Source organism: Hypanus sabinus, chromosome 7, assembly GCF_030144855.1.
Source record: "Hypanus sabinus isolate sHypSab1 chromosome 7, sHypSab1.hap1, whole genome shotgun sequence".
NCBI lineage: Eukaryota > Metazoa > Chordata > Chondrichthyes > Myliobatiformes > Dasyatidae > Hypanus > Hypanus sabinus.
This window is the reverse complement of record NC_082712.1, coordinates 111,977,996-111,990,624: the sequence shown is the minus strand read 5'-3', so window position 1 is coordinate 111,990,624 and position 12,629 is coordinate 111,977,996. Positions and strand designations below refer to the sequence as shown.

Genomic DNA, 12,629 nt, shown 5'->3' with positions numbered 1-12,629 from the left:
GGATCAGTCTTTTTTTTCTTTCCATTACCGTTAGATTCTTTTCCAGTGTCTCGCCCTTTAGATCTTAAAGCCATTTCTGTACTCATTTCTTCAAAATTCACAGTACAGACTCAAAAATAAATACAAAAAAAGTAATAAAAATCTTATAGTGTAGGTAAAAATAGGTTAAATAAGGGTGATCATAAGTTAAGAATGTAAAGGTTATGGAGCGAATCCAAAACTACTCACTCCATGAGCGTCTCCTAGTGACCTCTGTATGCCTTCTTTTCTTTCTTTTTATCATATTTTTATTCAGAAAAAAAAACAAGATTTACAGAGTGCAACATAAATTGTTGTACATTCATATATAGTAATAAAATTGATCAAAATGTTATAACATATCACATAAAGGTATACCACTCCGTAATCAAAAATTTAAAGATAGGTCAAACATCATAAAAGAATTTTTTATATAAAAAAAGTCAATCCCCTACCAACTACCAAAGAAAAAAGCTGATGGATGATAATGGATAATTAGGAAAAAAAACATATTTGCTTAAGAAGAGAAGATAGAAATATACATAAAAGTCTGTGCACTGTTAAACTTTATAAATTGGTAAAGTAATTTAAGAAAGGGCCCCAGATATCATAAAAAGATGGTTTCGAATTTAAGACTGAGCAGCGGATCTTCTCTAAATTTAAACATAATATCACATAGCCATTGAAGATGTCTAGGAGGGGTAGACTCCTTCCATTTAAGCAAGATTGCTCTCCTTGCTAAAAGAGAGGTAAAAACTAAAACCTGTAGGTTAGGAGTATTTAAAGTTATATCTTCATTTGCAATAATACCAAACAAGGCAGTAAGGGGATTTGGGTCAAATTGGACCCTAAAAAGATGTAAGAAGCTATGGAATACTTCCCGCCAAAACTTTTCAATTTTAGGGCAAAACCAAAACATAAGAATTAAAGAGGCATCAGCAGAGTTCCATTTATTACAAAGTGGAGAAATGTTCGGATAAAAACTGGACAGCTTCTGTTTAGAAATGTAAGCTCTATGAACCACTTTAAATTGTAGAAGAGAATGATGAGCACAGAAAGATGATTTATTAACCCGTTTAAGAATTTTATTCCATCTTTCATCAGAAATCTGACAATTTAGGTCATCCTCCCAAGCTTTTTTTATTTTATCTAAAAAGTCTTGTCTAGAATCAATCAACAAGTTATAGATACCGGTAATAGAACCATTAACAAAAGGTTTTAAATTTAAAAGATCGTCCAGTAAATTTTTTATCAGGACCTATAGGAAAAGTAGTTAATTAGAAACGTAAGAAATCTCTAATTTGAAGGTATCTGTAAAAATGTGTTTTTGGCCGTGCAAATTTAGTTGACAATTGGTCAAATGAAGAAAGAGATCCTGAGATAAACAGGTCCCAAAAGCACTTAATACCTAGTTCATCCCAATCCTTAAAGACTTTGTCAGTCATGAAAGGGATAAAATAATAATTAAGGAGAATGGGAGATGATAATGAAAAACTTGCTGAAACAAAAAATTTTCTAAATTGAGACCAGATCCTTAATGTTTGCTTAACAATTATGTTATCTGTTGTTTTATTTGCTGAAAAAGAAGAGTGATCCAAAAAGAGAGACAATAGAGGAATTTTTTACAGAATTAACTTATAAGGAGACCCATAATGGGCAATCTTTATGATGAATATAATAGGACCAAAAAGTAATATTCCTTATATTGGCAGCCCAATAGTAAAACCTAAAATTGGGTAGGGCTAATCCACCCATCTCTTTATTTCTTTGTAGGTAAACTTTACTTAATCGAGCTTGTTTATTATTGCAAATATAAGATGTTAAAATTGAATCTAAAGAATCAAAGTAAGTCTTAGGAATAAAAATAGGTAATGCCTGAAAAAGATATAAAAATTTAGGAAGAATCTTCATTTTAATCAAATTAATTTGGCCAATTAAGGATAAAGAAAGAGGAGACCATTTAGAAAGCGTCTTTTTTCACATAATTCAATAAGGGGTTTAAGTTTTCTTTAAATAAATTCTTGAAGTTTTTAGTAATTGTTACACCTAGATATGTAAATTGACTTGTAACAACTTGGAATGGAAATTTGGCATTTGATGACATTAGGTCATTAAAGGAAATAGTTCACTTTTATGTAAATTCAGCTTATATCCTGAAAAAAAACTAAACTGGGAAATTAAAGAAAGAACCGAAGGTAAAGAAGTTTCAGTGTTAGAGATAAAAAGTAAAATATCATCAGTGTATAACGAAATTTTATGAGTCATACCTTCCCTTAGTATACCAGAAATGTCCTTAAGATTCTCGAAATGCTATTGCTAAGGGTTCTATAGCTAAAGCAAAAAATAAAGGACTAAGAGGGCAGCCTTGTCTCGTTCCCTGCTGTAATTTAAAGGGCTTAGAAATTTGAGAGTTAGTAATAACCTGAGTGGTAGGAGACAAGTAAATTAATTTAACCTAATGAATAAAATTAGGCCCAAAATTAAACTTTTCTAAGGTCTTAAAAAGATAATTCCACTCAATCCTATCAAAGGCTACATCACAATATACACTCTGCTATTTTTTTGGGTGGTGAATATATCACATTCAATAACCGACGTATATTAAAATGTGAGTAACGATTTTTAATAAATCCTGTCTGGTCATGTGATATAATAGATGGTAAAATATTTTCAAGTCTTCAAGCTAAGATTTTGGATAAAATTTTTGCATCAACATTTAATAAAGAAATCGGTCTGTATGAAGAACATTTAGCTGGATTTTTTTTTAGAATAAGAGAAATAAAAGCTTCATAAAAAATTGAGGGAGTTTACCTTATTTAAGAGACTCTGATAAAACAGAGGATAAATAAGGTGTACATAATGTAGTCAAAGTTTTATAAAACTCCCCAGGAAAGCCATCAGGTCCTGGGGTGTTACCAGAATGTAAAGCACATATAGCCTCAGCCACTTCTTCATTGGAAATAGGCTGATCTAACTGTACTAGGCTATCAGCAGACAATGTAGGAATGTTGATATTACTGAAAAAAGCATACATATAGGTATTAACTGAAGAAGAGTCAGACTGATAAAACTTAAGGTAAAAGTCTTTAAATGCGTTGTTAATTTCAGAATGGTCAGATATCTTAGTACTGTTATCTTTAAAAATTTCTGTAATTTGACGATTAACTGTAAAAGAATTTAAGCGATTGGCTAATAAACTACCTGTTCTATCCCCGTGAATGTAAAATTGAGTTTTATTTTTCAACAGCTGCCGTTCAATTGGGTAAGTCAGCAGAAGATTATACTTGGATTGGATTTCAATCCGCTTATTATATATACTTGGATCTGGAGATAGGGCATACTTTTGATCAAGATCTTTTAATATTGCTGCTAGGTCAGACCTTTCTTTGTCAGCTTTTTTCTTTATATAGTTAGAGTAAGAGATAATTTCTCCATGAATATATGCTTTAAAAGTATCTCAGACTATAGTACCAGCAGTATCTCCTTTAAAAATTTTTCTTTAAAGAAAAAAGTAATATGGTTTTCCAAAAACTTTAGAAAATTTTTATCAGATAACAATGATAAGTTAAAACGCCAACTTCTATTTGATTCAGAATAAACAGGTAATCTTAAAGCCAGAAGCACAGGTGCATGATCAGACAAAGCAATCTCCTTATAATCACAGGATCGTACCAGTGGAAGCAAGTTTCTATCTATAAAAAAGTAGTTAATCCAAGAGTACATCTGATGAACCTGAGAGAAATATGAATATTCCTTTTCTTGAGGGTGCAAAAAACGCCACATGTCGAGAATACCACATTGAAATAGAAAAGATTTAATAAGTAGAACTGATTTATTAGTGACAGGGGTTTTACTTGAAGAGCAGTCTAATATAGGGTCAAGCCAAAAATTAAAATCTCCACCTATCACTAAGGAATACCGATTCAAATCAGGCAGAAAAGAGAAAAGACATTCAAAGAACAAGGAGTCATCTGTATTTGGAGCGTATACATTTGCAAATACCATTAGTTTATTCTCAAGACTACCAGAAACAATAATAAAGTGCCCATTTGTATCAGAAATTACATTATGTTGAATAAAGGATACAGTCTGATCAAACAGGATAGAAGATGCCTCTCGAGCTAGATTGAGAGGGTGAGTGAAAATGTATACCCTTCCATCCTTTGAAAGAACGTGAAATATCATCTTTACAAATATAGGTTTCTTGAAGAAAGATTATACGAGTTTTAAGTTTCCGGATATAAGAGAAAATCTTGTTTAACAGGGTTATTTAGACCTTTCACATTAAAGCTGAGTATATTAATAAAAGAATCCATCAAGTATCCTTTAGTAATGTATAAAAGGTAATCACAGACATGTAGATAGCGAATAAATAAAACAGTAAAAACATCCAATCAGCTTTCTGGAAGAACCCATTTCCCCCTCCCTTCCCCCAAAGAGAGAAATCAGCCAAGGGAGGCTGAAGACTAATTCTAACGTTCCCAACCCAGAACTCCGGTGGCTCCAGAAAATATATATGTATAGCTGTGCTGAATAAACTATTGTAAATATATATATATATATATATATATACATACACAAAAACAAAATGTCAAAGTAAATAAGTTCGCTATTTATGAAAAAAAAACCATGGGAAAATATAAGTATTAGTCTTGGTAAAAAGGAAAGACAATAAAATCAAATATTAGTAGAAGCCAATAAGGAAAACAACATAGACTTGCGGGCGCAAAAAAAAAGAGTAAAGAAACAAATAGAAAATAATTAGAAAGAGAAACGGTTTAGATAGCTTCCTACATGACTAAGTTAAGACATTCAAGGGAGAAAAAAAAACAAAATGACAAAATGGTAAAATAATGAAAAAACCAAAAACCAGCAATAAGAAATATAGAATGTTTTTTACTATTGAAAAACAGTAAAAGACCAAAAGGTATAAAAATAATCAAAAGATAGAAAAAATTTGAGTGAATTTAAAGTAAAGCAAAACATCCTATAGTTTCATTCATCAGTAATTACTACATGTACACCCTACATAATTACTTTCATTCAAATTACTAAAAGCAAAGTAAAAATCAACGTAACACTGAAAGAATATAACATATTGTTTAAAAAGAGCTGCGAAGAAGTAACATTAGAGGACCCGTATAAAGGCGGAAAACAGCAAAAGAGAAAATGGATGCGGTCTGCCTGCATATTTTGCATAGTTTGAAAGATAACAAGGCGCCAATTAAACAAATGATTAAGGCTTCGTAAACCAAGAAACCTTGTTATCAACAAAGCGCCAATTACTTGATTAAACAGCTGAAATTAAAACATTTAACATAAAGAGAAATATTCAAGGTTGAATTTAAATATGGAGACTATGTAAAAATTTCTTAGCTTCTTCAGGCTTCGTAAACCAAGAAACCTTGAGTTTACATGGATCTCTGAGAGAAAGGCGACAGCCAAGCTTAAAAAGATCAGACATGACCTCTTTAAAAGCCTGTCTAGCTTTAGAACTTCCAGTGGATAATCTTGAATGATCCAAAACTGTTGATCACAAAATTGTAAAATGCGTTTCTTCCTTGATTCACGAAGGATCTGTTCTTTAATCTGATAGTCATAAAAGCGAATGATAATAGAGCGAGGTTTGGCAGGATCCCAATTAGGCGGGGTAACTCGGTGAATGCGCTCAAATTTTGGTAGTTCCAATAATATATCAGGGAATAAATCTTTCAGCATTTGAGCACAAAAATTGATAGGTTGATTACCCTCCAGTTTTTCAGAAAGCCCAAGAATTCTGATATTGCACCTTCAGTTCCTGGTCTCCAAATCTGTAAGTTTCTTCAGTAACACATCGTAGTTTTTAAGTTGTTCCTTAGAAATTTTCTTGTAAACTTCAATATCCTTCTGCAACACCAGCAGAGATTCTTCGTGTAGCTTAATACGAATTTCGTGGTCATTCACAGTCTGCTGTATACTTCCAAGTTTCCGATTAAGCGTTTTCAGTTCAGATTTAACCAGGTCGAAGGAATTCTGTAACAAGTCAAACTTGGATTCCAAGTCATCCAGTTTATCCAATTTTTCGAGTCTCTCTGACATTTGTTGAAACATTTCAGTCGAAGTCTCTAAAGTAGCCTCTTTTTTAGAGTGTTTTCTACTCGTGGTGCTCATAGTGCCCTCACCGAGATAGATTTAAACAACAAAGTAAGTGAATAATTTTGGAGCACGTAGCTACTGCAACCTACTCCATTACAGCCACCGGAAGTCTGTATGCCTTCTTAACCACAGAGTCAACCTGCTCAGCTGCTTTGAGTGTCCTATGGACTTGGACCCAAAGATCCCTCTGATCCTCCATACTTCAGGAGTTTTACCATTAATGCTATATTCTGCCATCATATTTGACCTACCAAACTGAACCACTTGATACACTATCAATAACTCCAAAAGACTGGAAGTAGAGTAAATTCTGAAAGGCTTTTATTAGCAGTAAAACGGAGCACATGCTGGATAACTGGGGGAGGAGCAGAGACAGTCACCTTTATCCAGGGGTCTGTGGGAGGAGCCACAGGAGCAGTCAGCAGAGGGGCGTGTCTAGACAAATATGCATGGTTTACCACACCACTTCACACATAACTGGATTGAACTGCATCTACCACTTCTCAGCCCAGTTTTGCATCCTATCAAAGTCCCACTGTAACTTCTGACAGCCCTCCACATTATCCATGATACCTCCAACCTTTGTGTTATCAGTAACTTACTAACCCACCCTTCCACTTCCTCATCCAGGTCATTTATAAAAATCACAAAGAGTAAGGGTCCCAGAACAGATTCCTGAGGCACACCACTGGTCACTGACCTCCATGCAGAATATGACCCGTCTACAACCACTCTTTGCCTTCTGTGGGTCGGCCAGTTCTGGATCCACAAAGCAATGTCCACTTGGACCCCACGCCTCCTAAATTTCTCAATAGCCTTGCATGGAGTACCTTATAAAATGCCTTGCTGAAATCCATATACACTACACCTACTGCTCTTCCTTTATCAATGTGTTTAGTCACGTCCTCAAAAAATTCAATCAGGCTCGTAAGGCACGACCTGCCCTTGACAAAGCCATGCTGACTATTCATAATCATATTATACTTCTCTAAATGTTCAAAAATCCTGTGCCTCTCAGGATTTTCTCCGTCAACTTACCAACCACTGAAGTAAGACTCACTGGTCTATAATTTCCTGGGCTGTCTCTATTCCCTTTCTTGAATAATGGATCAACATCTGCAACCCTCCAATCCTCCGGAACCTCTCCTGTCCCCATTGATGATTCAAAGATCATTGCCAGAGGCTCAGCAATCACCTCCCTCGCCTCCCATAGTAGCCTGGGGTATACCTCATCCGATCGCAGTGACTTATCCAACTTAATGCATTCCAAAAGCTCCAGTACATCCTCTTTCTTAATATGTACATGCTCAAGATTTTCATACTGCTGCAAGTCATCACTACAATCACCAAGATCCTTTTTCATAGTGAATACTGAAGTAAAGCATTCATTAAGTACTTCTGCTATTTCCTCCTGTTCTGTGCACACTTTTCCACTGTCACACTTGATAGGTCCTATTCTTTCACGTCTTATCCTCTTGCTTTTAACATAATTGTAGAATGCCTTGGGGTTTTCCTTAATCCTGCCCACCAAGGCCTTCTCATGGCCCCTTTTGGATCTCCTAATTTCTTTTTTAAGAAGTTCCTTCCTGTTAGCCTTATAATCTTCTACATCTCTAACGTTACCTAGCTCTCTGAACCTTCTCTCTGTAGCTCTCTGTAAGCTTTTCTTCTTGACTAGATTTATTACAGCATTTGTACACCACGGTTTCTGTACCTTACCATAACTTCCCTGTCTCATTGGAACATTCCTATGCAGAACTCCACACAAATATCCCCTGAACATTTGCCACATGTCTTCTGTATTTTTCCCAGAAAACATATGTTCCCAATTTAAGCTTCCAATTTCCTGTTTGATAGCCTCATAATTCCCCTTACTCTAATTAAATGCTCTTCTAATTTGTCTGTTCCTATCTCCTATCTCTCTCCAATGCTATTGTAAAGGAGATAAAAATTATGATCACTATCTCCAAAATGCTCTCCCACTGGGAGATCTGACACTTTGACCAGGTTCATTTCCCAATACCAAATCAAGTATAGTCTCTCCTCTTGTAGGCTTATCTACATATTGTGTCAACAGACCTTCCTAACAAACTCCACTCCTTCTAAACCCCTTGCTCTAGGGAGATGCCAACCGATATTTGGGAAATTAAAATCTCCCATCACGACAACTCTGTTATTATTACACCTTTCCAGGATCTGTTTCATTATCTGCTCCTCAATATCCCTGTTACTATTGGGCGGCCTATTAAAAACACCCAGTAAATTTATTGACCCCTTCCTGTTCCGAACCTCCACCCACAGAGACTCTGTAGACAATCCCTCCATGGCGTCCACCTTTTCTGCAGACGTGACACTATCGCTGATCAACAGTGCCACGCCTCCACTTTTCCCTCCCTCCCTGTCCTTTCAGAAACATCTAAAACCTGGCACTTGAAGTAACCATTCCTGTCCCTAAGCCATGCAAGTCTGTAGTGGCCACCACATCATAGCTCCCAAATACTAATCCATGCTCTAAGCTCATCCATTTTGTTCACAATACTCCTTGCGTTAAAATAGACACATCTCAAACCGTCGGTCTGAGTGCTTCCCTTCTCTATCACCTGCCCATCCTCCCTCACACACTACCTCCAAGCTTTCTCTATTTGTGAGCCACCGCCTCTTCCCCAGTCTCTTCAGTTCGGTTCCCACTCCCCAACAATTCTAGTTTAAACTCTCCCCAGTAGCCTGAGCAAACCTCCTCACCAGGATATTGGTCCCCCTGGGATTCGAGTGTGACCCGTCCTTTTTGTACAGGTCACACCTGCCCCAAAAGAGGTCCCAGTGATCCAGAAATCTGAATCACTGCCTCCTGCTCCAACCTCTCAGCCATGCATTTATCCACCTCATTCTATTCATATACTCACTGTCATGTGGCACAGGCAGTAATCCTGAGATTACTACCTTTGTGGTCCTGATTCTCAACTTCCTTCCTAACTCCCTGTAGTCTTTTTCTCAGGACTGCTTCCCTTCTCCTACCCACATCATTGGTACCAGTATGTAAAAAGCCATATTAAATATACTGTGATTCAGTGTTGTAAAACAATAAAACATAAGATCTTCGAAGGGGCTGAATACTTTTTATAGGCACTCTGTCTAGCCTGCATTGCTTGCAGAGGTGAAGGTCACAGTTACTGCAATTTTCTTATGTCCAGGTGATTATGAGTGGCAACAGCTGATCAATGCCATAAATTCTAGTTTGCTGCCTACTGCAGCTTTAACAAGGTCATTACAGCTCTATACTCAAAGAAAGGGACCTGCTTTGCTTTTCTTGTAGTATAAATCATGAAACTGAGCATGAGTGTGTTTGGCAGCATTGTAGACTTTTCCAAAAAGTCAGTGGTAATAAGCTACATCTCTGGGCATTTTGATCTCTCCTTCAGAATAGAAAGTTCTTTCTGAGTGACACATACTACCAGGAGCTCACATGATTCAAATAGGCAGGTCACTTTGCTAACCACATTACATGGAACATTATATTCTATGCTATTGCATTTCAGGTGCTTATAGCACAGAAACATGCCCTTAAGTCCATCTATTCCATGCCAAACTGTTATTCTGCCTGCATCTGGACTTCCTATTCTACGAGGGGTGATTGATAAGTTTGTGGCCTAGGGTAGGAGTCAAGATTAGAAAACCTAGCACATTTATTTTTCAACATAGTCCTCTCCTACATTTACACACTTAGTCCAGCGGTCATGGAGCATATGGATCATGGACCTCCAGAAAGTGTCCACAGCAGGGGTGATCGATAAGTTTGTGGCCTAAGTTAGAAGGAGATGAATTATTAACTTCAGACTTTCTGTATAATCAGTCAAAGAGTTGACCTGCATGTGCATGTAATGAGAGTTGTATAACTTACCTCCTACCTTAGGCCACAAACTTATCAATCACCCATCTATAGACACTTTCTGGAGGTCCAAGATCCGTATGCTCCACGACCGCTGGACTCTGTATGTAAATGTAGGAGGGGACAATGTTGAAAAATAAATATGCCAGGTTTTCTAAAATTGTCTCCTTCAACCTTTTCATAGAACTCTTGAGATGTTCTTCAAAGAATGGGGATTCCTTTTCTCCATCATGGGTACTAGCCTCTGTAGTATTCAAGCCATCTTCGAGGAGTAATGCCTCAACATGCATCTGTCATTAAGGACATGCCCTCTTCTCATTGTTACCATCAGGAAGGAGGTACAACAGTCTGTTCAATTCAAGAACCAGCTTCTTCCCCCTGCCATCCAATTTCTAAATGGACATTGAAACCATGAACACTACCTCACTACTTTTTATTTCTATTCTTGCACTATTTATTTGACTGTTTAATATACATATATACTTACCGTAATTTACAGTTTTTCTATATATTATGTATTGCATTATACTGCTGCAAAGTTAACAAATTTCATAATGTGCTGGTGATATTAAATCTGATTCTGACTGCAATAAGAAACTTACCGGTTTACCTTAGCTCCCTCCTCTTCTCTGTCTCTTTTTAATATGTCTTAAATCTTGTAAGAGCAACTGCCTCCACCATCCCTTTGAGCAATGCTTACCAGATTTCAACCACCCTATGAATAAGCAAAAAATCTTCCTCAAATCACCTCAATATCTGCTTCCCCTTATATTCTCTGCCACAGACCCAGAACAATACTGTATGAATTTTTCAGGACTTTGTCCAAGGCTAGGCTATCCTTGATGCTTTAACATTGACATTACTTCTGTTGTAAGGCCAGGAGTGGGGTTTTAACATTGAATTTAATGTTCAATTTTATTTACAATTCCTCATAAAATGAAGCAGCCTATCCATGTGCAGCAAGACTTAAACAACTTTCAGGCATTAGCTGATAAGGTAGTTAACATCTATGCCACAGAATTGCCAAACCATACGCATTTCCAACATGAAAATGCATGTTGATGTACCATTGACATTGAGCGATATTGTCACTCTAAGTAACTCATTGTAATCTTGGGGGTCATATGATCATCATCATCGTTATGTGCTGTGTCATATGATGTGGGAAATCATTGTCTTCTATCTGTCTGTAATCTGAGAAGTTCTAATAAACTCTTCAAACCTTTTGCCTGTCCATCCCTTGATGTAACTCATGAATATCACGCATTATCAACCATGACTGTTTCTTCCATCAAATTTTCTCATCACTGCAAGATGTTTGAGCTTCTCTTTCCTCAGTACGTGTCCCAGAAATCCCAGGAGCCATTTCCTAATTGATGACATCAGTTCTGTTCTTATTACAGCTTTTGGCAACTCTTCCTCATTTGTTACTCTAAACTTCCATGATATTTTCATCGTTGTTCTCAAAACTCAATTTCTGCAGCTTTGAGTTTTCCCTCATTTTTCTTTGATATTGTCTTAATATTTGCTTCCATATGTTATTGTAGAATTAACGTAGCACCACAACACTGTTTTATACCCATAGAAATTATATTATTCTTTAGTATCTTATTTAAAAGCTTGAGCGTGCATTTAGTAATCCCAATCCTGTTACTTGTCAGATTTATTGTGCTCCCTAAGTAATTGAACTTCCATGTGTGTTTGATTGTTTTGTTGCCCACTTTCAGTTTACATTTCTGTGTTTCGTATTTGTGACAACCGTACATTCAATTTTCTTGCAGTTGATCAATCCTCTCTTTGCACTTTCTTTGACTTTATCTGGATGTACAGTAGCTATCAGCATTATCTTGTTTGTGTATCATAGGTTGTTCAAATTGTATCCACCAATTATGCTTGAAATATCACTATTTACATTTATTTTATTTATTTAGCAATAGAGCGTGGAATAGGTCCTTCGCATCATAGAGTTGTTAGGTGTGGCGAGGGCACCACAGTAGTTTAACATTTGTCTATTATAGTTTAGGGCATCAGAGTTCAGAGTTCAATTCCAGTGTCCTCTAAGGAGTCTGTACTCCTCCCTGTGGAACACTACATGGGTTTTCCCCAGATGCTCGGGGTTCCTCCAGCAGTCCAAAGATATAGTGGGTAGGTTAATTGATTATTATAAATTGTCCCTGATTAGGTTAGGGTTATTAACTTGGGGATTGCTGAGCAGTATGGGTCGAAGGGCCTATTCTCAACTACTGTGGTGCCCTCACCTAATAACTATGATATGTTCCTTTGCTAGGAGGAGTGCATCAGTTCAAGAAGCTGGCTGAGCAATACCTTTCCAAGGCAGTTAGATTTGGAGAATGTCAGTCACGTACTCCTAGTGGCCACTTTAGTCTTTCAATGGTTTTTATCCCCCTGAGGAACAAGAATAGATAACAGGAATAAAGAAGCAAATTGGGATGAAGAATCTCTTCCAATCTTGACACAGCAGATACACAATCATAGCATAGTTTATGTATTTTATAACAATAAACTTGCTCAGGTTTCAGCTTTGTTAAAAATAAAATATTATTACATGAATGCCTCCCAACCCAACCCA

General features: G+C 36.5%; 1 protein-coding gene across 10 annotated transcripts in view; it reads left to right on the top strand.

Moving 5' to 3' along the window:
- The window catches only part of LOC132397109 (low choriolytic enzyme-like), a 95,933-nt gene that overhangs the window by 73,595 nt on the left and 9,709 nt on the right, over nt 1–12,629 (top strand). For 9 of the 10 annotated variants that reach the window (XM_059975415.1, XM_059975420.1, XM_059975413.1 and 6 more), the window contains one exon: nt 3,266–3,280. The exons of the other annotated variant lie outside the window; for it this stretch is intronic. In XM_059975415.1, the coding sequence (XP_059831398.1) occupies nt 3,266–3,280 (15 nt within the window). The remainder of the gene's footprint in view (nt 1–3,265; nt 3,281–12,629) is intronic. 10 annotated transcript variants of the gene reach the window in all.